The following is a 22,399-nucleotide window of genomic DNA, read 5'->3' as shown; positions in this document are numbered from 1 at the left end:
CCATTTCTGCCTGCCTGAAGTTATCAAAGGACTTCAGACTGTTTACTGACCTTTCCATAGAAACATGGAACACGGTTTCCCTGGCAACAAAATCACTTTTTGAACTGTGCAGCTTGTGTCTGCAAAAAGGTTGTCTGCAGGTTGTGTCTGCCTGCCAAAGGGAGTGTGAAGGGAAAAAATAAGTTTTATAAGATTTTTGACATTTTGGACATGAGCCTGTGAACAAGTCATATTAAAGTTTTGATATATAAGCTGTGAAAACTGCACTGAGGTGAGGTTTTGACGTGTTAAATGGGAACACCGCTGACATTCAGTACTCAGGTTTAATTCGTTTTTTTTGCCCTGCAACTGTTCAGTATGTATTAGTAAGTATTCACTACTGCCCCCCATATCCAGAAATGAGTTGAGAGGAGTTAGAAAATATTCGTTCTAAAATGAGATTTCAACTATTTGAAACGTGTGATGCCTACGCTGAAAATAAAAGTTATTAGCTACTCTGAGCTCTGTCCTTCCAAAAGCATTTTAGAGGATGTCAATATCTCTTTTTTTTTTTTTTTTTTTTGTAAATACTGAACATTGAACATCAGGTAATATTTTATGTATTTTATGTTATGTAGCATTTTGGAATCACTTTTACACTTTCACAATTAAGATTATCACTGCTAAGATGAAGCTCAGATAAACATTCTGGATGTCCACACACTTAGTATCCTATTCATTGTCAATGGAGAAGCTCCAGTTTACACATCCTGTTGACATCACAGACTCTAGTATTGGCTCAGTGGGTGTTCATGTTCACAAATATTAGAGGAATATTAGAGGAATAGCATGTTGTCAGATACAAACTGTCTGCAAAAACAGGAATTTTCAGGGATGCAGAAAATAATGTTTATGTTCCAGTTGAAACAATGGATTATATAATATATAATATAGTGATATAGATTAATAAATTGAGTGGTCTTCCCCATTTAGGCCTTACATTTTTCAGATTTGACTGAGCAGATGTTTTATATCACTACCTCTTCAAAATGACTTATTCAGTCAGTCATTTCAGTTGCACAGTTGCAGTAACACACAACATGTTTCACAGTTTGTCACTGGGGTTTTTGAAAAATCTTTATGGGGATTCCTTGGCTTCAGTAGTTTTAACTGCATGTCACTCTGTTTGCCACCAGGGGGCAGCAGCACACTGTAGCAGCTTTCAGGAAATAGTCACGTCAGAAGCTCAAACATCTTCACTCTGCAACTCATCTCTGAAAAAAAGGTCTATTTGGGGAAAAATGGCCCCAAAAAACAATAGTTATTAATTATCTACAGGTGAATTATACGTTTTTCACTTCAATACACCCCTTGTAATATTCTTGCTTAAAATTTTCACAGATTGAATTTACTAATACCCCTAATATCAAACTTTTCGAACTGAGAAGAGCATTTTGACATTGGGATGCTTTAAACCTCAGCCTGCACTCTGAAGACAGCCTGAGTGCCAAAGTGTCTGTCTGCTCTGATAAAAGAGACATGAGGAATGCGTTAATAAAATAGAACTAGAAAGATCTGGAAATAACAAAGTCTGAACAATGTTTTTTGAGTGTGTATCATCTTTTTCCACTCATCGCTTTGCACAGTAGAAATAACATCAAACCAGCAGGCTGCCATCTTTACATGGCTGGTAATTTAAAGTGGTAGTCCGTGAGTTTCTTTGTTTTTTTGTTTTTATCATGGCGACATCTTTGTTGCTAAGCGCTCCTTGCTTGCTGTGGTGTTTCTGCACTGCACTTCCCAGAGATCACCTGTCAATCAAACAGTGTGGGCGGAGCTTGGATTTTCTGTACCTACCAGACACCGGGTGTTGAGAACAGCAAAAGTAAAAGCTTTCATGAACTGGATATAGGTTGAATCACTATTGTTTTATATCAATCACTGATAGAGAGCAGCACAACAGACAGTTCTGTGAAAATGTTGCAGATTATTTCTTTAAGGTAGACAACAGAAGAATGGCACCTTTTCCTGACAATTAACGGCGATATCAGCAGACAGGTGACATCAAAGTGCCGCTTGCCTCTGTTTGCCTGTGTGCATTTGATATGTCAGAGCGAAACACAAGGTTAGACCTCCTGAAAGTCACGGCTGTTGCCCGCTGTGATCTCCATAGCCGGCGGCATGCGTCACCTGTCCTGGCTGTCATCCGTAACCCTGGGACGTCGCCACGGTGACAGTCTCATTACGATGATAACTCTGCCACCTGAATATATTACTGTTATGTTCCTCATGGTGTTATGATGGTGCGGCGTTCCGGTGATGACCGGGGGGGACGGCGCTGCAAACTTTAACTCCTGAGCTACAGGCTGTGTGGTATTTCATCCACCTGCGGGCTTAATGAGAGGAAGACGAAACGGTTACCAAGAGTGACGAACCCCAACGTCTACGCACATGAGCTGCTGTGGTATATCTCTGTGTAATTGGATGGAAGTGGATCTAGCCTATGTATGCACTGTATAGATTAGGGTTAGACCAGGATATTGGTTTGCTGATATATCGGGCCGATATTGGCTTAATCATATATCGACCAATCAGTGTCATCCATCTCTGATATGATGGATATGAATATTTATGGGTATACAGTATTTGCCAATACTGCACTGGTTGGCTATGGGAAACTTGAATTATCTATGGGAATCTAACTTGAATCAATTCTAATGTAACATTTATTGATTCCACTTAATAGGTGCAGTATTGGTATTAGTATTGGTATTGGTAGAGGCTTTTCCCTCTGGCATGAAAATGGTTAAAGATATTGAACATCACTCAAAATATCAGCTATTAGCAGTTTCTTTCCAAAACTATGGGTATCGGTATCAGCCTTCAAAAACCCTTATCAGTTGAATCCTACGTATTGTTTACAGACTTATCTTATTTTAAGTGAAATGATTACTTGCTGCTCTTCAAAAATTCCACTTGTTCCACAACAACATCACTTGTTTCAAGAAATAATCATGAAATAAGTAAATGATCCTTGAAACAAGCTACATTAGGAGAAATTTCCTGAAATCGGCACAATTATCTACCACTTCGCTCAAAATATCTACATAACACATGGCACATGACACATTTAACAGACACTTTCATCCAAAGCACCTTTACAGTACGATATATTTTTAGCGTCGGCGGCCCTGCAGGGAGTCAAACCTGACAGCTGCAGTGCCATGCTCCACCAACTGAACTAGTGGACTCTTGAAATAAGCTCAATAAGCTTGAGCACGAGATAAAATCACCTGCTAAGCTGGTCATTTTTCCCCAGCGCGGGGCTCGGGGAAGGTTATATTAACAGATTGTGATCTCCCAGCCTCCGCCACCTTGCATAGCACCAGTGGATCTTTTCCTCCTCCAGCACATCCAGCTGCCTCACAGATACTTCCCCCCATATGGCCCAAATTAAATGCATTAATGTGTTCTACTGGAACGCTTATTTGGTTCCTTGAGGTGAAATGGAGCAGTGTAAGCATTTACACCGTCACACGGGCTGATATATGGGCCGGGCGCTGGCGTGGAACCATTTCTTTTTACTGGTTCCCCGTCCTTGTAATTTATAGCTCCATTCAGACGTGTTCACACACGAGTGCTCAGGGCCGGACGGACGGACGGTCACACACACGCTCTCCCCGTGTGTTTATAGCTCTGGGTTATTCATCAGGGTCAAAGTGTCCGTCTCACTTGAGTGACATCTGTTTGAGCCAATAATTAATGGCTCAATAATTGATGCGGCCGTCATACGGGCGAGGAGATTACGTTGAGGTCGGGTCGGTCGGTAACGCATGCTAATGAGGGGTCACCCAACAACCTGAGTGTAGAGAAGTGATTAATATTTCACTGTTAATCATTAATGCATGTTACCTTTAACATAGTCTAAGTTAGGGATGGGACGATATGTAATGAATAAAAGTTGAATGACAACAAAGCATGACTTGTTTATTTCTCAGACACAAATCTTGCTAGCGATGGTATTGGCTCGCTGGAACGTAAACACCAATTTAAAAATGTCATTACAAAGTGCAAATAATATAATTTGGATGGAGAGCTTGGGAAACTGACGGTCAAACTCTCATACAGCAGAATAAAAGTCTAGTCTGAGTAAAGTATTAGGTCTCGTGTCTACTGTGAATCACGCTTTTCAGCTGCTGTGTGTTCCCAGCAGCACTAGGAGCAGTTTTTTCAGGAGCAGTTTTTTCAGCAAAAAAAAAAAAAAAAAAAAAAATGCAGCACTTCAACTTTTCAGTATTCACATAGCAACAGCAGCAGTCACGACCGGCGTTTCAGCGTTTCCCACAGGCGTCTGTTTACCTCTGCTGAGTGACAAAAAGGTGCCCGCTGGACAGAATGGCTTAGTGACGCCGCGCTGAGTGGCATCACTTTGATATCTGCTGCCAAATACATTGTACTCTTGTGTGTGTTGTGCTGCGGTTTATGCCACCCACCTAGCAGTTGGACTTGTTAAGCGCTCAGGTGATAAAAGCAGCTGAATTTGTTATTATATTTATATTCAAATTTTAATTTTCTTTACGCTGCAGTCCAGAGATGTTGGAAAGTCAGATATTCTGACTTTGTACTAGGAAAAATGCAGTGAAACGAACTAAGAAACTACGAAACTTAAGATTTCTCAACCCTGAGTTTTCTGTTGTCACATAAACATGGCGGCATACGCTGCAAACATTACTCTTAACATGGTTGTAATACCCAAAATACACTAGAGTTTGATTTTCAGCATTGCATGACCTTAAATCTATCATAACGTGTGGTAAATAGTTAAACACAAGGTTGGAAATAACTACATTTCCTCATGTTACTGCAATGGAGCTGTTTTGTGTACTTGTACTTGAGTATTTTTAAAGTCAGTCATTTTACTTTTACTTATAAGTACATTTTTACTTAAGTATTGTACTTCATTACATTTTAGATCACATCCATTACAGAGAACAGATTTTGTAGACTCTCGCAGTGAACAAAAAAGTCAACAAAGAAGAGAAGAGAAATCTGGCTTTACTTTGTTCGTGCACTTTATTTTGTAGTTTCTAATTTTTCCAATTAAAAGAATCTAGTTTGAACTCTGTCTTCTCGTCCTTTTAGAATCACGTTATGTTAAATGATGATATTTATCTATTAGATCATGATGGATTCAGTCGGAGCCTGTCTATTTCCATTGTCTATTTGCAGTGTGTTTGTGTTATTTAAATTGTGTCAATTGTTATTGTTTTAGTTACAGTAGATGTGCATTATGATGTGTTATGTTAGTGTATTGTAATGAGTAGTGTGAATGTGTATTTTTGTATTGTCACCATGTAAATTATGTGGACCCCAGGAAGAATAGCTGCTGCTATGCAAAAGCTAATGGGGATCTTAATAAACAAACAAACAAACAAACATGGAAAAGTAGCAGCTAACAACGTTCTCTTTTCTCTAAAAGTAACTCAGTAACTTTTACTCTGAGGACATTTTAAATTTTAGTTACATTTTAGTTTTACTTAAGTAGATTTTTACACCGGTACTTCTACTTGAATAAAATACCATCAAAGTGACAATACTTCTACTTGAGTTGGACATCTTATCACCACTAGTTAAACACATAAATTTGAGTTTCACATAGACTTGCTAACATTCTCTGCTAACTAGCTAACTAAACTTTTCAAATATCACTGACATGGCATTAGCTGTTGCCATGGGAACAGTGTTGGACATCCATGTTTCTCCCCTTGGCTTTCCCAGCTGGACCACTGGACTGTACAGAGGTTGTAATTGCGACCTTCCAGCTGGGGATTTCCAACACTCGGCTGTGATGTAGCATTAGTCATTAGAGCTGACAGAGCATGCGGTCTGTTTGTCAGCACCGCCCTGCTTCTCGTTCCTGCAGTTCATCCTTCCTGCACCCTCGCAAACCACAGACCACGACTGCTGAGCCGCTAAGCGCTTCCAACCGGAGCGGCCGGGTGTCAAGTGCCTTGCTCGAGGGCATTATAACGGTAACAGTAGTTGCTGAGAGGGCGTTTCTCATTCAGTTTTTCCCCCCCAGAGCAGCCAGATTTTCCCAGCTGGTCTGCGGCTCAGAGGCGACGCTCTGCTCGCAGGTGTTGTTTTGGAAAAGAAGTTTACAGCGCTCGGTGTTTTTGTCCGCCTCAGCTGCACAGAGACACTTCAAAGCTTGCCGGCTCTCACTTCCCTTTGTTTCATCCCGTCATAAAGCGAGACATCAAAGTTAAACTATTTCAACTTGGGGGGATCAAGGCACTGATGACCATAAGGACAGTGTCTTATTGGCCCCAGTATGTTTCTTTTGTGTCTGTGTTTGCACGCACTCAAGAAGAGCTCAGGAGGGTCGGTATTTTAATTTAACTGTAATTTGGTGTGCGTTTGATTCCAACCCAGGGGAAGCATTTCCAACAATGCTGTAAAGATACCAATTTCTCATCGGAAAAAAATAACGCACCATGGCTGTACGCTGCAAAAAAATCTCCATCTTAACAAGTCATTTAGTCTATTATTGAGTCCTAAAATCGTAATTTTCTTAAAACAAGTGAAGAAATCTGCCAGTGGGGTTAGATAAATTCACTTGTTTCCAATGCAAATCCAACTTGAAGTGTCAAGTATCATTTTCTTGATAGTAGTAATCTGACTTATTCTGAATTGTTTCAAGATACTGACACTCGTTTCTAGAAAATTCCCGAAACAAGTGAAACTGCATTGGAGACAAGTGGAGTTAACTCTCTTGTTTTAAGAAAAATAAGATTTGAAGACTGAATATGAGACTAAATGACGTTTTTTTGCAGTGGAGGTGCTAGCTTGTTCATGCTCATATTTTGCAGTCTCGGCCATGTTCACAGGCTTGTAGTTAGGGGGCTTTAAACAACAGGACGATCAAAGAGAGATGAACAGTTAAATAGCTCGATTTTTTTCTCTCTGTCAGCTGTTATTGTGAGCCACAGTGACTGGAGAAGGCAATGCTGTCTATATTCATGAGCGCCGTGATAACGTAGCTGTCAGGCAAGTCCTTGAAATCTTTCAAATTGCAGCCTTACTGTTCATGTACCTCTGTTCTTACCACAGCGCCGCGGTTTTCAAGAGCCAAACTCAAGCCCCAAGCTGACAGTGAGACACTTCACTACCTGGGCGCCATCAAACTTCATCACGGTGTGGTAAAAATCATTTTCTGCAAATCATGCCTGTTCTTTATTGAGTGTCTAGTTTAGTAAAAGGAGGTTAAAGTTGTGTTATTGTGAAAATTTTACGACAAATCTTCACATCTTAGCTGAAGATTTTCACACAAACATAATTCCATAATCCTCTTTTACGTTATCGTATGTAAATCGATTTAGATAACGTCACATAACAGGAAGACATTCTTATATAATTCTGTAAAGGAAAGTAATGTAACGAGTAATGTAACTAATTACTGCTCCTGTAAAGGAGTAATAAAGTAAAGAGTAATTACATTTTCCAAGTAACTCGCCCCACACTGTTGATGACTGACAATTTAGTATTATTTGGTTAACATGATAGATTATTAGATGCAGGTCAACAAATTCATGCAGCATAGAGGGAAAATTGGTCCTGAACGCTCCGCTGGTGTAAACGACTTTCAAATAAATTTCTGGTGATTTTTGCTTGATCTTTACTCTTCATTCTAATGATAAAAACTACAAGATCAGATTTGGACTCAGGCTAAGATGTGTTGAATGAACCTTGCCAAACCCAACTGACAGCCATCGTGTCCAATACAGTGACGCATGGTGATATATCATTTCTTTAACAAGACAACATACTGTATACTCTGGGAGTTTAGAACAAATCACACTGTTGTTGCAGTGCTAATATGCTACAAGCTGTGTTTGCTAATGGTTCATTTGCTAAAATTAACTAGCAGCCTGACTCACATGTTGCTGCATTGTTTTATCATAGTGTCATCCTCAGCACAAACTCCAGAGCAACATACCAGCGCACTCGCTCTGACAGAAGTCACTGAACTCAAACAAACACGGAGGAAAGTTCTGCACTCATGTCAAGTTTGTGAAATTTGGCTCTCATGATGAATCATGAACTGAGCGTCCTCCCTTCCAGGAAAATTGCCTATTTATGTCAGAATTAACAGGAAAGTACCCTTCATTCTGGAGGGAAAATGTTTTATTCCCACTTTTTTCAAAAAAAAAAAAAAGATAACATCATCACTATCAACCAGCCCTGCTGCTCCAGAGTTTGTCTCATGATGCCTGAACCTCAAAATTTACATTGAAAGCAAGTCACAGAGCAATGCACTTATGCCCGCGCTTATGACATTATCTTACTCATTTATATTCACCTAACATACTTTTGCTGAATTCAGACAAAATGTCAACTAATAAAACCTGCGTGTGATGGCTTTAATTAGGTCTTAACCACAAATCTGCCATGGGATTGCACAGAACCTGTACTGTTTTTTTTCTTACACTGATGTATCCATTAATAAATGATTCAAGTGTGTGTGTATGTATGTGTGTGTGGTTGGGTGGATTGGTGAGTGTGTGTGCACGTGCGCATTTGAGTGACTTTGAAATCAATCCTCAACTTAAGTGCTCTAAACCTATTTTGGGCCTCTGGCTGGTTCAGTAAGTCACTTGAACAAATTGCAAAGTTGTTTTGAGAGCGACTGCTGAGCAAAACCTCTCAGCACGAAACTCCTCTCCTGTCAAATCTTATCTTTCCTAACTAAAAGCCTAAAAGCACTCTGCTAAAACATACGGGACACTAAACCCGGGGTGCGTTAAATGCAGATGTGCTGTCAAACCCACAGGCAGGACCAGGCTTCAGACAGACCAGCGCCCGGGAGGGAGGCTTATTGTAAACTGTGGACGTCCGGATGAGGTAAAACTGTCAAAGCCTTAATGGACTGGAATGTTAATTGAGGCGTTTATCATAATGTAGAATCAAAGCTCTTACATGGGCCGAGCTGCCTGGATCTGCCCTTCCCTGCCAACAGTCCCAAGGGCTTTTCTTGGTGCAGTTCATGTTCAGTATCTGTTACAACATCCTGCCTGTGTGCAGTCGCCTTTAGGCATTTTCTTCTTCTATCGGCTGTAAGACAGAGAGGGAAAAACAACTCAATATAACTAATGAAAAGCAATGAACTTCGCTCCAGTTACAATGACGGAAAAGCAGCCGTTGCTTAAACAAAATGAACCCGGCAGAGGAATGTGGTCACTCTGCTGACCTGCACATAAATCTTTCTTCTTTTTTTTTTTTATCACTGTGTTTATATTAAAATGAATGGAGGGATGCAGACGTAAATGCCGCATGGAGGTGAAACACCTTAACAAAGCTTTCTTCCCATCATGAATATGAAGCAAGTGCAGTTGAAATGTTTCATTAGTTGATTTGAATAACATCACATCTTCTAACATTTAATAGATTATGTTTTTTTTAAGGGCACTGCTATTAACTGACAGGTACAGCAGTAATTCAGCTACGGGTCACAGTTTGTACTGAAGGGTTTAATTTGGAAAAGTTGTGTATCCCATAGAGAATAAAAAAATTGTTACCTGTTGCCCAGTATTTCAAAAACAGATGTCTAAAATGTCACTGTTTGAAAGTAAAGGGCTTGTAACTTCAGTAATGGTCAGGGGTTTTACTTTTAGGTCATAAATAACTTTGTCAGAGTGGAAGAAGTGGAAATCTCAAAAGTCAATGCGGGTCGTCACCGAGCCAATAGAGGAGGAACGTTGGCGATTTGTACCATTTCTGCTCCTTATTTCATTACAAAACTTATGGGAATTAACAAATTTGATCATGATAATTCAAGGGTCACAGTTACTTCTGTTGTCTGGACACTGTCTGACCTCCTTACAACTGGCTGCTTGTAATGTTGGTGATGTACGAATTTAAGCATATTCTTCTGTTGCACTCTGTAAGTGGCTCTGAAGAAGAAAATGTAAAATCGTGTTGTTTGAGATAGAAGACAATAATACCCGGCATTACCTCCACATACAAGTGCGTACAGCATGTTGAACTGCAGATGTTTTAGACACTAAATCGACAATTCTCTTTTTCTGGGTTAAAAATGAAAAGTAGATATGTCACATCACTGGCCGTTTCGTAGCGTCTTACATTAGTTCGACTCTGCATAATCAGATTTATTTTCAAACTAGAGGCAGTAGGGAGGGGAGAGGGACTAAAACTGGGGGTACCGTTAGACTTTAACAGACCATTTTCACATAGTTTGTGTTTCAGTATAGCTTATAACACAATACAGGTGTTCTTTCTGTTTCTGTGATCACAGACAGAGTCGGAGGAGACAGAAAGTTGGCTTCTTAACATCGCACATGGCGAAGAGAACCGATCGATACCCTGCGGAATACGACAGCCATGTTTGTGAAAATGGTCTATACCTGCATCACAGCTATCATCATTTCAGCTAAGGTTCGCTTGATTTCAGCTCTTGGTCAATGCTAGTCATCAACCTCGGCCAATAGCTGGGACCCCTCCCCCGCCTTTACCTCCCCTTAACCAGCCCCGATGCTCCAAGTGTAATCTAGATTCCAGTGCTCGCTCGGTTGGACATCCAGCTGTTCAGAGTGTTTTCCCCGCTGACGGGAGTGGAGTCAGGCGGTGTTTTTCTGCTGATAGCCCTCCTGAACGGCAGATAGGGAGGCTCCGCATCCCACTTACAGATGTTTGTGATCAGCGGTCCAGGGAGAGTAAATGGAGGCGAGATGGTGGCCAGAGATCCTGCTCTTCAGCCTGCCTGCTGTATTGGTTTTGGAGCGGGAGCAGGCGCTTCGCTGGAAATAAGCTCCCTCCTCCGGCTGGACGGCCAACTTTCATGCGTCAGGGACTTTTTTTTTTTTTTTTGCGGGGGGGGTAGATACGCTACAAACCTATGGATAGATGAGTAGGCTTATGGGTGCATGGAAAAGTTCACAGACTGAACAACTGAGTTTAATATATACCTCATGAGTTATGGTGTTGTGGTGAATTGGGGTTTCTCCAAAATGTCAAAGTTAAGGCGCTGAGACCTGCTCCTGTCAGTGATGTTATTTCCTGAATGGAAGAAAGCCATCTGGGCTTTAAGATGTCAGACATGGATGTATTTATGGTGTGTGTCTGCATGCGTGTGTGTGTGTGCGTGTGTGTGCATCGGTGTGTCTGTTGTCCAAAAAGTGAATGTATAGGCTGGCATTTGGCTGCCATGTGTATGTCCCTTTATTAATGTAACATATCATATGCCATTTAGTGGACGCTTTTATCCAAAGCATCCTTCAGTACCAGGAGTGCACATGTGTTTTTAGCGTGGGTGGGAATCAAACCCCTAACCTTGGCAGTGTTAGGACCCAGTGAGCTATACAGAACCACCCATATTAACAAAGTAGGACTCTTTTTATTTGAAATTGTTCACCTTTTACACACTGACAGGTAATATACACAAGCCTTTGTGGTCCCTCTGGCCCAAGACATGGTCAGTGAAAATGTGTGCTGGATATCAACTAGGATGGCTTATGGTGGATGGCAAGCTCACACTCACTCACACACACGCACACACACACACACACGTGGACAAACACACACACACACACACACACACACATGCAGAAGGGCACGCACAATGGACACAAACACGCTCGCACACGCATACAGTTATGCAAGGACGAATACAAACACACAAACACCCATTATGCAAGAGATAATACGACACGTACTCTAACCATCTAACACAGTCTAGCCATCTAATGTAGACATCAACTGAGGAGGGGCTTAAAGTGCATACAGGAAAGGAGGAGGGCCTTTCTCACTCTTTTTTAATCAGTAACAGCCTTTTAAACTATGAGTGATGGTAACCTCCACTAAAGCAATGATCTTAGTGCCACACTGTATCTTTACAAATAGCATATCCCTACCATATTTATAGCTCAAACTGTGCCTTGCATCACATATTAATGACACTGCATAGTTCACGGGTTAGTCTTATACATTATTGCGGTACAATATAGGTCCAGGTCCGGGGTCCGGGTGCGAGCCGCGGGCTAGAGAATGGCACAGAAAGCGAGTCGGCTATAAATGCATAGCCCAGATTTTCAGTGGGGTAAACGTCACAGAAATAAATCCATCGTGAGAGTGCGCCGAACGCTGGACTGCGGTCCCGGTTTAGCTTGAAAACGGCGGTCCAACACTGGGTATTCCACATGAGGAGAGGTGAGGATCGGTAGCGGTTTGCTTGTTCTGTATCCCGGGTGCATAGAAGGAGTACAGACTCTGACGGGACTCCTTGGCCTGGTCCAGATCGAAGTACGTACGGGGTTCGGTCCTCGACGGGAGGCCCGCACTGCCCCGGATCAGACGGGTCAATAGGGGGCAAATAGGACTTGTGGGTGGGAGGTCCTGACGGGGCCGGGGGCCGGGCGCAGCAGTGCGGCGGGGAGCGCCTGAGTCTGGAAGAGGGCGGGGGTCGGGGCGTGGGTGGTGGCGTGGGTCGTGCGCAGGGGGAAAGCGTTGCTCATGGCCGCCGCGGCCGCCGCCACCGCCGCCAGATGAGCCGGAATGATCTGGGCCGTCAGAGACTGGACCCGCTCCTTACCCAGGACCAACTTTATCTGGCAGAGAGAGAACATAACAATCAATACAGTTTCTATCAAAGGACATCGATAAAGCCCCGGTCTGGTGGAACATTTTTGACTTAAATTGGATAAAAAAAAACGCTTTGTAGTGTAGAATTATATAATTATTATTTAAGAAAGAAAGAAAGAAAGAAAGAAAGAAAGAAAGACAGACAGACAGACAGAAAGAAAAAGAAAGAAAGAAAGAAATAAAGAGATATGAGAGACAGACAGATAGAGAGACAAACAAACAGAAAAGAACAGCCCCCCGACACCAAACAGACTAATAGGCTAAAAAGGTCGCCCAAGTTATCCGACTTAATCTTCTGTATCAGTAATGGAAAAGTTACGGTCTCTCAGCACCGGGATGGCAGCCGTTGTCATGGGTTATCAATCACTGACTCAGGCATCGTAACCCTATGGGAAGCATTCTTTACTCTCCGCTCATCAAAGAAGCTCCTCTCCGTTAACTCAGTCAATGATGGGTTTCAGAAAAAGTCATTTCCCCCATACTGTTAACCCCTGTGCTTCGTCTCGGCAAACAGTGGGTGTGATGAATGCCGTTTTATGAGAGCTGGGATGGAAAAAGTCGGGGCTCTCCTTTATCTTTCCCACATTGGATCCACATGGCTCCTCCATGCATTCTACCAGACTTGTGTCATATAGCGTTTGGATATAATTCCCTTAGCGTTTGTTTTAACCTGCCTGGAGTGCAAGGTGGCCGGGGTTTGCAGCATAAGACCAGAGTACCAGAAGGTTTAAATCTCAGGAAAATGAAATTTAATTCGGTATACTACTCATTTCTGTGGTTTGACTTGTCTTGATGCAGTAGACCCCACCCTTCCGGTACTCCAAGTAGGTTAAAACGAACACTTAAAATGATTTGTAAATAGTATTCGACTCAGGTCTGCATTCCACCTTTAGCATGCTGGCTCAGACCGGCCCTGATTCATGCCGTTTTTGTCAGTGAAACATCAAGTTTTAAAACTGAATCGCACCGCTCTCTACCAGCATTTCAGTAAAAGCAGGTTAACAGGTGAACCAGTTATAAAAGTTGACATTTAGTGGTGGATTGAATCAAAGAATAGACCCTAAGGTTTCAGAGAAATGTATTTCTGCTGATAAGCGAGGAAACATTAAACTGCCACATTTCATCATGCAGCTTTCTCTTAACGTTCTCTCCCATGCAAAGAGAGAAAGAGAGAACGGTGCGTATTCCCAGACCTACACTTTTTATTTGACCTGCAAACTGTAGCAACATGAAGTGGCTGGAATAGGAGAATAACAACGAGCACAGTTTTAGACATCAAACAATAAACACTGTCTTCACTAAATGAGTTGATACGTCTATCTCCTAAAATGTGATTAAAACTGAGTCACTGCGGCTGTTGCGTCTACAGCAGGACTTTGTGATGTTTACATGATGAGCTGACTGAGGCGGGGACTGACTCACCGGTGTCTTGGTCTGGCCTTTCTGCGGTTTGCTGTAGGGACTGTATTTGGGTTTGGCTGGTTTACCTGCTGCTCTGTCTTTATGACGCCGGCTGCTGATGTGCTGAGAAGGAGAAGATCAAACGGTCAAAACAAAGCTTTCAGACGAGGTAGAGAGGTTTCACTCGTTTATTGCTGTTCCTGTATAGGTCAATGGGTTGAGCATGCGGTTAAAGCTGCGATATGCAACTTTTTCACATGAAGGTAACAATAAATAAATGATTACGATAAATTATACATTATTATCTGCGTCTGTCTGTGTTCTTGCTTAAATCCCCCGTTTGCCTGAAATTGGCTTTTCAGCGAGGGCGGCTGGATGCCATTTCAAGGCAGTCGGCTTATCAAGACGAGTGTTGGGGCGGGAACTTGACCAACTCAGACAGATTAGAGCGGGACTCACAATACACTTATTGTCTCAAGGCGAAAACTTGCATGGCTTTAAAGGTTTAATTCCCTCTGGAGCCACCCATGGTGAAAATGGATGCATTTACAGTACTGTATGGCACTTTGCAGAATGCATTCACCAAATGACACGTTATGTTCATATGTTAAATATGTCATGTTCTTATGTTTGATTGCACATGCACAATTGACAGCTATTTGGACACAAGCTGGGGACTGAGCAACCCCAGCTGGGTCGCCTGGTCGAGGGTTTCTGGTGTTGAAAGATCAGAAACACCCAGCGAACCCAGCATAAACTGAATTTGAATGGGTGCTGTGGGTGCCTGGCACCCATGGCCAACAATGTAGAGAATCCCTTGGAATGTAGTAATATTGTTAGAAATTACTCACAAGGTAAATTAGCGTATTATGAACAATCATCAACTATTTTCCGTCGCTTATTCAGTCTTATAACCTTTATCAACACAGTCACTGACAAATTAGCAAAGATGAAATCTAGAAAAAATAATTTATAGGGTTGGTGCAATATGGCAGAAATTGTGATGTTGCTGTGATATTAAGGCACTTACATTATTTAAAGCCAACTGTTCTATAAATACATCAAATTTCAGCTAAACACTCATGATGTTCTTTTGACAGCTCACTGGGAATTAGGTTGCATTTTCTGCAGCATAATAACGGTAAATTTTAACTGTAATTTTAGTATACTGATTATGGTTAGTTAGGCTATGGTTAGGCTAGTTATTATGTTTTGGACCATGTTTTAGACCTATAACATGGGTAGATGGAGATCAAGTATAGCTTTCACCCGTATGCATGAAAGCCAAGCTCGGCCCCTGGACCCCAGGTCACATCACTGATGTTCAGTATCTATAAACCGATTACAGGTTAAATATAAGAGTCTTTGAGTGGCATATTCAGAAACTAATGTATATCCTCAAGCCAAGAATCAAAGAAATCAGAATGGGAACACACCGACGAGGAAAGGCAGACTTCTGGCTTTGAGTCGAACTTTCAAGAGTCGTTGCAGTGGATTTAACAATAACACACTTCCTATGGTTTCAGGGTTGACTCCAGCCGCAGCTGAAATTTGTCATAGTGGATTCTTTTCACAGAGAATCATAGCTGTTCAAAGCTTCACTCACTAAAAGTCTCTGCATGAAAAATTTATACAAAGTCTGTCTATTTTCTGTGAGAAATCTCAAGGTTAGCTCAGACAAAACCAACTCATTTTAAAGTATTGTAGATGAAATTCTCCCGTGAGAGAAAGATCAGCAACTACAAGAAAAAAGGATTTATGGAGGATCCCAACGCTGCAGCCAAAATACATATCCAGAGGTTTATATAGGAGATTTCAGCCAATATCCTGTATTACTGGCAGAAATTTAATTGGAATAGAATATAACGTCAGAGCCAGAGGCCTAAGAGGTATTTGGTTTCCGGGTAAAATTGATCAAAAACAAATTCTCTGCTCCTGGCTCCAAACCCAAAAACTATGGTATTCATATTGCAACAAGAAACCTCCTCTGCAAATCAATTAAATCCAATACAATCCCAGATTACATTCATTGTTATTAATAGGAATCACATTGCTGAGTATATGATAATAAGCCACTCCAGTCTGTGTTTGTTCTTGTCTCTATCTTTCTCTCTCTTATCTGTCTCTCATACATTTTTAAATTTCAGTTTCAAGTCAAGATCAAGAAGAAACGTCAAATTTTTTTAAAATGAATTTCCCCAGTTTATCAGTGTGTGTGTTTCAGAGTCTTTCTCTGTCTTTCTCTCTCTCTCTTTATCTCTCTCACCTGTTTTAGCTGAGTCTCTGAGTTGACATGCACATCACACGTCTCACAGTGAAACGTTTTGTTCTGCAGGCCCGTCGCCGCTTTGGAGGGCGGGGCCAGTTTGCTCTTGACTCCCGGCCGGGGGAAGGACTTGATGGAGCCCACGCCGCTCCGGGCCTCGAGCATCGTCTTGTGCTTTGTACCTGCAAGTCAGAGCGGGAGACAGTAAGGTCAGTATATGAACTTTAACCTATAGACCCTGAAGGTAAGGTGAGATCAGTGGTATGCGATGTATAACTATTACCCCTTTCTTGACCTGGGAACTACGGCGGTCGACTGTCAGTGTGAAAGGGTCGACTTGGGTAAATCGACCCGTAAAACGATCCTGATCAAAGAGCCGCGTCAGACTCTGCTTCACTTTGTGTTAAAGTTTAGTACTTGACCCGAGTTGCTCCGTGTCTGTAAGCGTCGTGTCGTCTGCATGTTGAACACTGACTGTAAACTTGTCTGCTTTTAATGCCGTTATAAGGTGATAGCCATGGGACATTCCTGTGTATGAGACTGAGTGTGAATTGCCTTCTATGTGCTCTGCAAAAAAAGTTAATCTTAACAGGTCATTTAGTCATTTAGTACATATTCAGCCTTCAGATCTTATTTTTCTTAAAACAAGCAAACAATTCAGCCAGTGAGGAGAGATAACTCCACTTTGTTTCCACTGCAGTTTCACTTGTTTCAGGAATTTTCTAGAAACGAGTGTCAGTATCTTGAAACAAGTCAGAAAAAGGCAGATCACTGCTCTACTTTCAAGAAAATTACACTTGATTCTACAAGACAAGTTCATTTGCATTGGATACAAGTGAAATTATCTAACCCCACAGGCAGATTTTTTCACTTATTTTAAGAAAATTACGATTTTAGGACTCAATAATAGACTACATGACTTGTTAAGATGGAGATTTTTTGCAGTGGGTCTCGACCCGGCTCAGTATATCCTAATATTCCCACATTTGGTGTGGGAAAGCGGCATTAGAGGTTTGTTTGACATAACGATCTGGTATGCAATCTTCATTCTGGAACGCAAGGATGTTTCACAAAATCTGATCAAAGCTGGATACAGGGTTCCTATGGAAACCACTGACAAATCATAGATTTTGAAAATTGATAGTTGAAGCCAAAATAACCTTGGACAATGAACTCAGCAAAAACACGCTTCAACACTGACGCTGACAACAGGGAACTTGTCCTATACGCCATGGAATAGTGATGGAAAAGTGATGGTAAATTCATGGAATTTGATAGGCAGAGGTTGTTACGCAGCAGGTAACATCCTCTTTTACATCAGCACTCCCTTTAGTCTTCTGTACAAAAAGCATTTAAGTCAACAGCAAAAACATTTGGCAACTGATGCTGGGAAATATTGGTCATGGAAATTGTACTATGAAAATTCATGGAATTTGATAAGCAAAAATGTGCAGGAACTCAGCAGCTTACAACCTCATTTATATCTGCAGTCTCTTTTGTCTTCTGCACAAAAATCTCTGCTAACTCCCCTTGCAAAAGCTCATTAAAGGGTCAGCGCCCGGGCTTCACAACCACAAGGGACACAGAGGAAATGTCGGTGCATGTCTCTCACCGCTGTTGTGAGCCTCCAGCTGCGACGCCGAGTTGACAGCCACTTTGCAGAGCGAGCAGTACAGCAGACGCCGAGCTTTCTCTTCCTCCGTTTCTGCGTCCGTCTCCGCTTCGGGTTCGGCCTCGGGCTCCGCGTCCGGTTCTGAGGGCGAGCTGAGCTTGGACGCCCCGTCCTCCCCTCCGACAGCTGAGGTAGTCTCCGGGGCCGGGGCCGGGGCCGCCGCGGCGCTCGGGGCCAGCGGTGATGCCAGGGGGGCCAGCGCTGGCGTCAGAGGGGACGCCAAGGATGCCAGCGGTGGTGCCAGTCTAAGCACAGGCGAGAGCGGTAGGGGGGCTGCGCCAGGGACGCCATCTGCACAGGGAAACAGATTATGCATTTGGAATTAGAATCCATCATTTTGGGCAGAAATGCATTATTCATGTGATGTTGCTCTATCAACAGGCCTTTACATGTGGATGAGGATGTTTCTGTTTATTAGGCCTGCAGTCAAGACCACCTTAGTCGAATTCAAGTCAATTCAAAGACCAAATCAAGACCAAATCAAGACCAAATCAAGACCAAGTCAAGACCGAGACCAGAGCAAATCAAGTCCTATTCAAGAATGAGAACAAAATAGGCAATAAACAGCGTACATGTCTTTCCAAATGTAAAAACAGTGATTAAAGAGTTTCTTAAGGATGAACAAACTATTCCAAGCTCACTAGATGAGTTATTCTGAAGCTTAGTTAATTGATTATATGCCACATGATATATGGGAATTATGTCTGCGAAACACAAACGCAATCTACCAGCATTTTATGTTATCAAGATAGACAGACTCTGCAATACAACAAAATTATTATTATTATATCTGTTGTCAGTAACTAACTGTGAGGTCAAATTAACATGTTACAAAAACAGCCGCTGTGCTTAAAATAACAGTCTGATATTTTGGGAGTAGAGACAGCCGTGGATCAATATATTTGACCCTTGGAACAACACCACACGTCTTTATATGGAACACAGTGGACTGCTCCCACTTTTACGAAAATGAAATTTTGCCTTGGCGGCACCACCTGATCGATGCCAATGTCTCTGAGCTCTCCATACTCCAGTGTCATGAAAATGAAGATCGGCCAGCGAAGAGAGCAAATCAATAGTGAATTATGTCATGCTATTTTTGTGAGCCATTATGTATGGGTCTTATTTATCCCAGCGGAGATGTCAGGGTTTGGCACTGTGAAACTGATAGAAGTTACACTGGGTTCACATCTATCAGCGGTCCAACAATATGTTCAACCTCTGGCAAGAGAAAGGTCAGGAGGTTCGGTTCTGTTACGACCAGAGGTGGAAGAAGTACAAATTCAATATCTTTATCGTCCCAAAGGGTAGTTGGTTATGCAGTCAGGTAAACACAACATGGAACAAACACTGTAGATGAAAGCTGAACACATAGAAAACATATAAGCAACAGAATCCCTAAAATAACACCTAAAACACATATAAGCAGCAGAACCCCCCCCCAAAAAAGATAATTTTAAAACAGTCCAGTGCAAAAATGCAAAAGTTACAAAGAAAACCCATCCTGCACTTAAGAAAAAGTAGAAATACCCTGATGGAATAGGATTCGGGTAAAAGTGAAAGCTCTCCATTTAGTATTCTACTCAAGTTAAGGTATGAAAGTACTTATCATTATGTGTGGTTACGTGATCGCTTGCAATAATGGCGATCCAGAAATTGAAGCGCATTCTATTGTTGCACTCACCTTCTGCGTGAGTGTCGGCTAAATGCTTAAAATGTAAAATGTAAATGTATGCATCACATAAGAGAGGTTTCTTTTTTTGTATTTGAATGCTTAGAAGTGTTCAATCCATTAACCTTTGATTGTTACACGAAATGGGTTTGTGGTGTGTTTACGCTCTTACAGCTGACTGGCTCCAACTATGAAATTTGCAGCACTTTCATGAAACGTATTGCATGTCTCGAATGCAAATCTGTTTCTTCAAAGTAACTAGCAGCATCAGGTGAATGTAGATGAATGTAGTTGATGAAAAACAAGGATGTTTGCATTGAAATGTATAAGTGAACATATGAAGGGGTTTGTTCCTAAAGCACTATATGCTGTATATCCATTTTGGAATAATGTTGTTACCTGAAATTCCTCAGTGACATTTCCAAAACATAAAATGACTCAAAAACAACTGTTTTGCAAGCAAAAGCCTTTAGATGACTTAAAACTTTAATAGTAATAGTAGTCGTGCTTAAATGTGTGTCAAAATCATAACATAAAAGACAAGCAATGCATTATTTCTTGCAGAGTTAGGGAGTAATTCCCTTATCTCCTGAGTTGTGGATATTCAAAATTGATGTTGCTGTTTTATTTGGGTGCACAACATGTAAATTAGGCATGAATTTCTCGAACGAGTGAAGTTATAGACTCTCTAGATCTAGATTAACTATGCTGGACTAAATGAAACTACATTCAGCGGCAGTGATGCTCCTCTCCTCATTCGATCTGTCATTTTTAAGGTTGGGTTTGTTTGGCCGCCGCTGCCACCGGCTATTTATAATCTCAGTTACGGCGGTACAGTCCGCCCTTGCCAGAGTCTGTCTGTCACATGACTGGGAGGGCGCCTATTGATTACTGTGGCCAGCAGGGCGGGCCTCATTCACCTCTACCTATATATCTGTGTGCTTCAGTAGACTGATGTAGGGAAGCTAATATTATCAGACTATTAGACTTATTAGAGCGTTTATCTAAAGACTGTGGACTCAAACTGAAAAAGGGGAACAGTGACTTCAAAATAGTGGCACATAATTTATGATCTGTTTAATTTATGGGGGTGCAGAATAAACTCAGGCAAATCTGCAGTGTCCTTCCCACCCATTACACTGTGAACATTGTCACAATCACACCTAGCAGGATCACAGTAATCCCATTACAAAAAATGAATAGATGTTGACTTCTCAGAAACTCTCAGAAAAGGCAGTTTGATTGTGAGATAGTAGAAGCAAATATCATTTTACACTCCTTGTAAAAATGGCTAATGATTAACTGGTGATGATAATAACACTATTCAGATTCCTGTATCAAAACTGGAATGAAATATACGTTTTACTTTATAGGCCATAGACGTTTGACGCAAAGTAACTACAAGCAATAAGAATATATCACTGATTATGTGAGTGGTACTGGAGTTAATGCATATGTTATTGATTATATTTCTGATTACAGATAACAAATATACAGCAGTAATGATTTCTGTCTACGTCATAATTTGAGAGAATGTTGTATTATTACTGCATTTAACTGTGAGTTGTAATTTATGGAAAAAAGAGAAGAGTGTGCGACTTGAATTTTCTTCATAGTGGAAAATATACAACAAAAGCAATCATCATCTGGTATTATCCAACCTCACAGCTTCTTTAAAACAACAGCCATCATTAATCCCGTGTGACTTTATATCGCCATGTCCTACCATTACCACAAGAGCAAATAATTAATCGGTGAACTATTTATGATGCGGCCGACCTTGTCACTTCTGATGAATAATGTTTATGCCAAGAGCGGAGCGGCGGCGACCTCTTCGCCCCCCCCCCCCCCGCAATTAACGGCCACCTACTCCCGGCCCGCTCCGGCGTGCCAGGCATCAAAACAACCTGCGATCACAGCGGTTCGCTCGCTCGATCACAACCTGCTCACCGCAGACCAAAGGCTGTCATCACACCTGTTTCTCTGGGCGGCTTTTCAACGGCAAAGCCACCAGGCCGAGCGTGTTCCCAGAAAAGTGCAGGAAGGGGTTTCGGTGTGTGTGTGCGCGCATGTGAGTCTGTGAGCTTTCTGTCGGCCAAGTACATTTATTTGTTCCTTTCCTAGCTATCAGCACAGCTAGCACTGTGTGTGAACAAGGCCGTGTAAGTCGTCGTTTAGCTGCATTTGCATTTAAGGCGTTCAGCTGATGCTCTCACTTAGAGCGACTTACAATGAGTGCAACTGCAGAATAATCTTAAAGTGCTAATTCTTGTTTTTTAGTTTTATTCTGGTGCTAAGCGCTCACTGCTGTGGTGTTTCTGCTTTGTAGCCGCTGCAATAACTGTGTCAAACAAACTTACTCTGAACCCATGGACTTTTTAAGACACGCCAGTCTCCCCCTCCAACTTTCTCTCTCTCTCTCTCTCTCTCTCTCTCTGTTGGCTACGACTTGCATGTTTTGGTGGTGTGATGTCTGTGTTCCTCTGCTGTATTATGTTACTGTTCCTCATGTAACTGTTGTGTACACTATGTTGTTATACCGGTGATGTCTGTACTGGCAGGGGAGAAGGACAATAAACGAAACGCAACTAAACTAAACTAAAGATCACCTGTCAATCAAACAGTGTATCCAGTACTGTGATGTCTTCTTCTTTGGATTTTCTGTCGATGCAGTTTGAGTTTCTCTTTTCTTTGTCTGTTCAGCCATGGTGGCTATCGCTGCTCATGCTAACTACCCAGTTCTTCTTCTGTT

The 22,399-nt window shown here is 41.8% G+C and overlaps 1 protein-coding gene across 1 annotated transcript in view; it reads right to left on the bottom strand.

Moving 5' to 3' along the window:
* Positions 1-11,372: 11,372 nt before the first annotated feature.
* znf385d (zinc finger protein 385D) overlaps positions 11,373-22,399 on the bottom strand; it is a 50,588-nt gene continuing 39,561 nt past the window's right edge. Inside the window, exons 5-8 of the mRNA XM_071924401.2 lie at positions 17,916-18,266; positions 16,304-16,485; positions 14,059-14,160; positions 11,373-12,602 (exon numbers count right to left, since the gene is read on the bottom strand). Of these exons, the coding sequence (XP_071780502.1) occupies positions 12,354-12,602; positions 14,059-14,160; positions 16,304-16,485; positions 17,916-18,266 (884 nt within the window). The 3' untranslated portion in view covers positions 11,373-12,353. The remainder of the gene's footprint in view (positions 12,603-14,058; positions 14,161-16,303; positions 16,486-17,915; positions 18,267-22,399) is intronic.

This window comes from Centroberyx gerrardi, chromosome 12 (assembly GCF_048128805.1).
Source record: "Centroberyx gerrardi isolate f3 chromosome 12, fCenGer3.hap1.cur.20231027, whole genome shotgun sequence".
Classification (NCBI taxonomy): domain Eukaryota; kingdom Metazoa; phylum Chordata; class Actinopteri; order Beryciformes; family Berycidae; genus Centroberyx; species Centroberyx gerrardi.
This window is presented reverse-complemented; position numbering and strand designations above follow the sequence as displayed.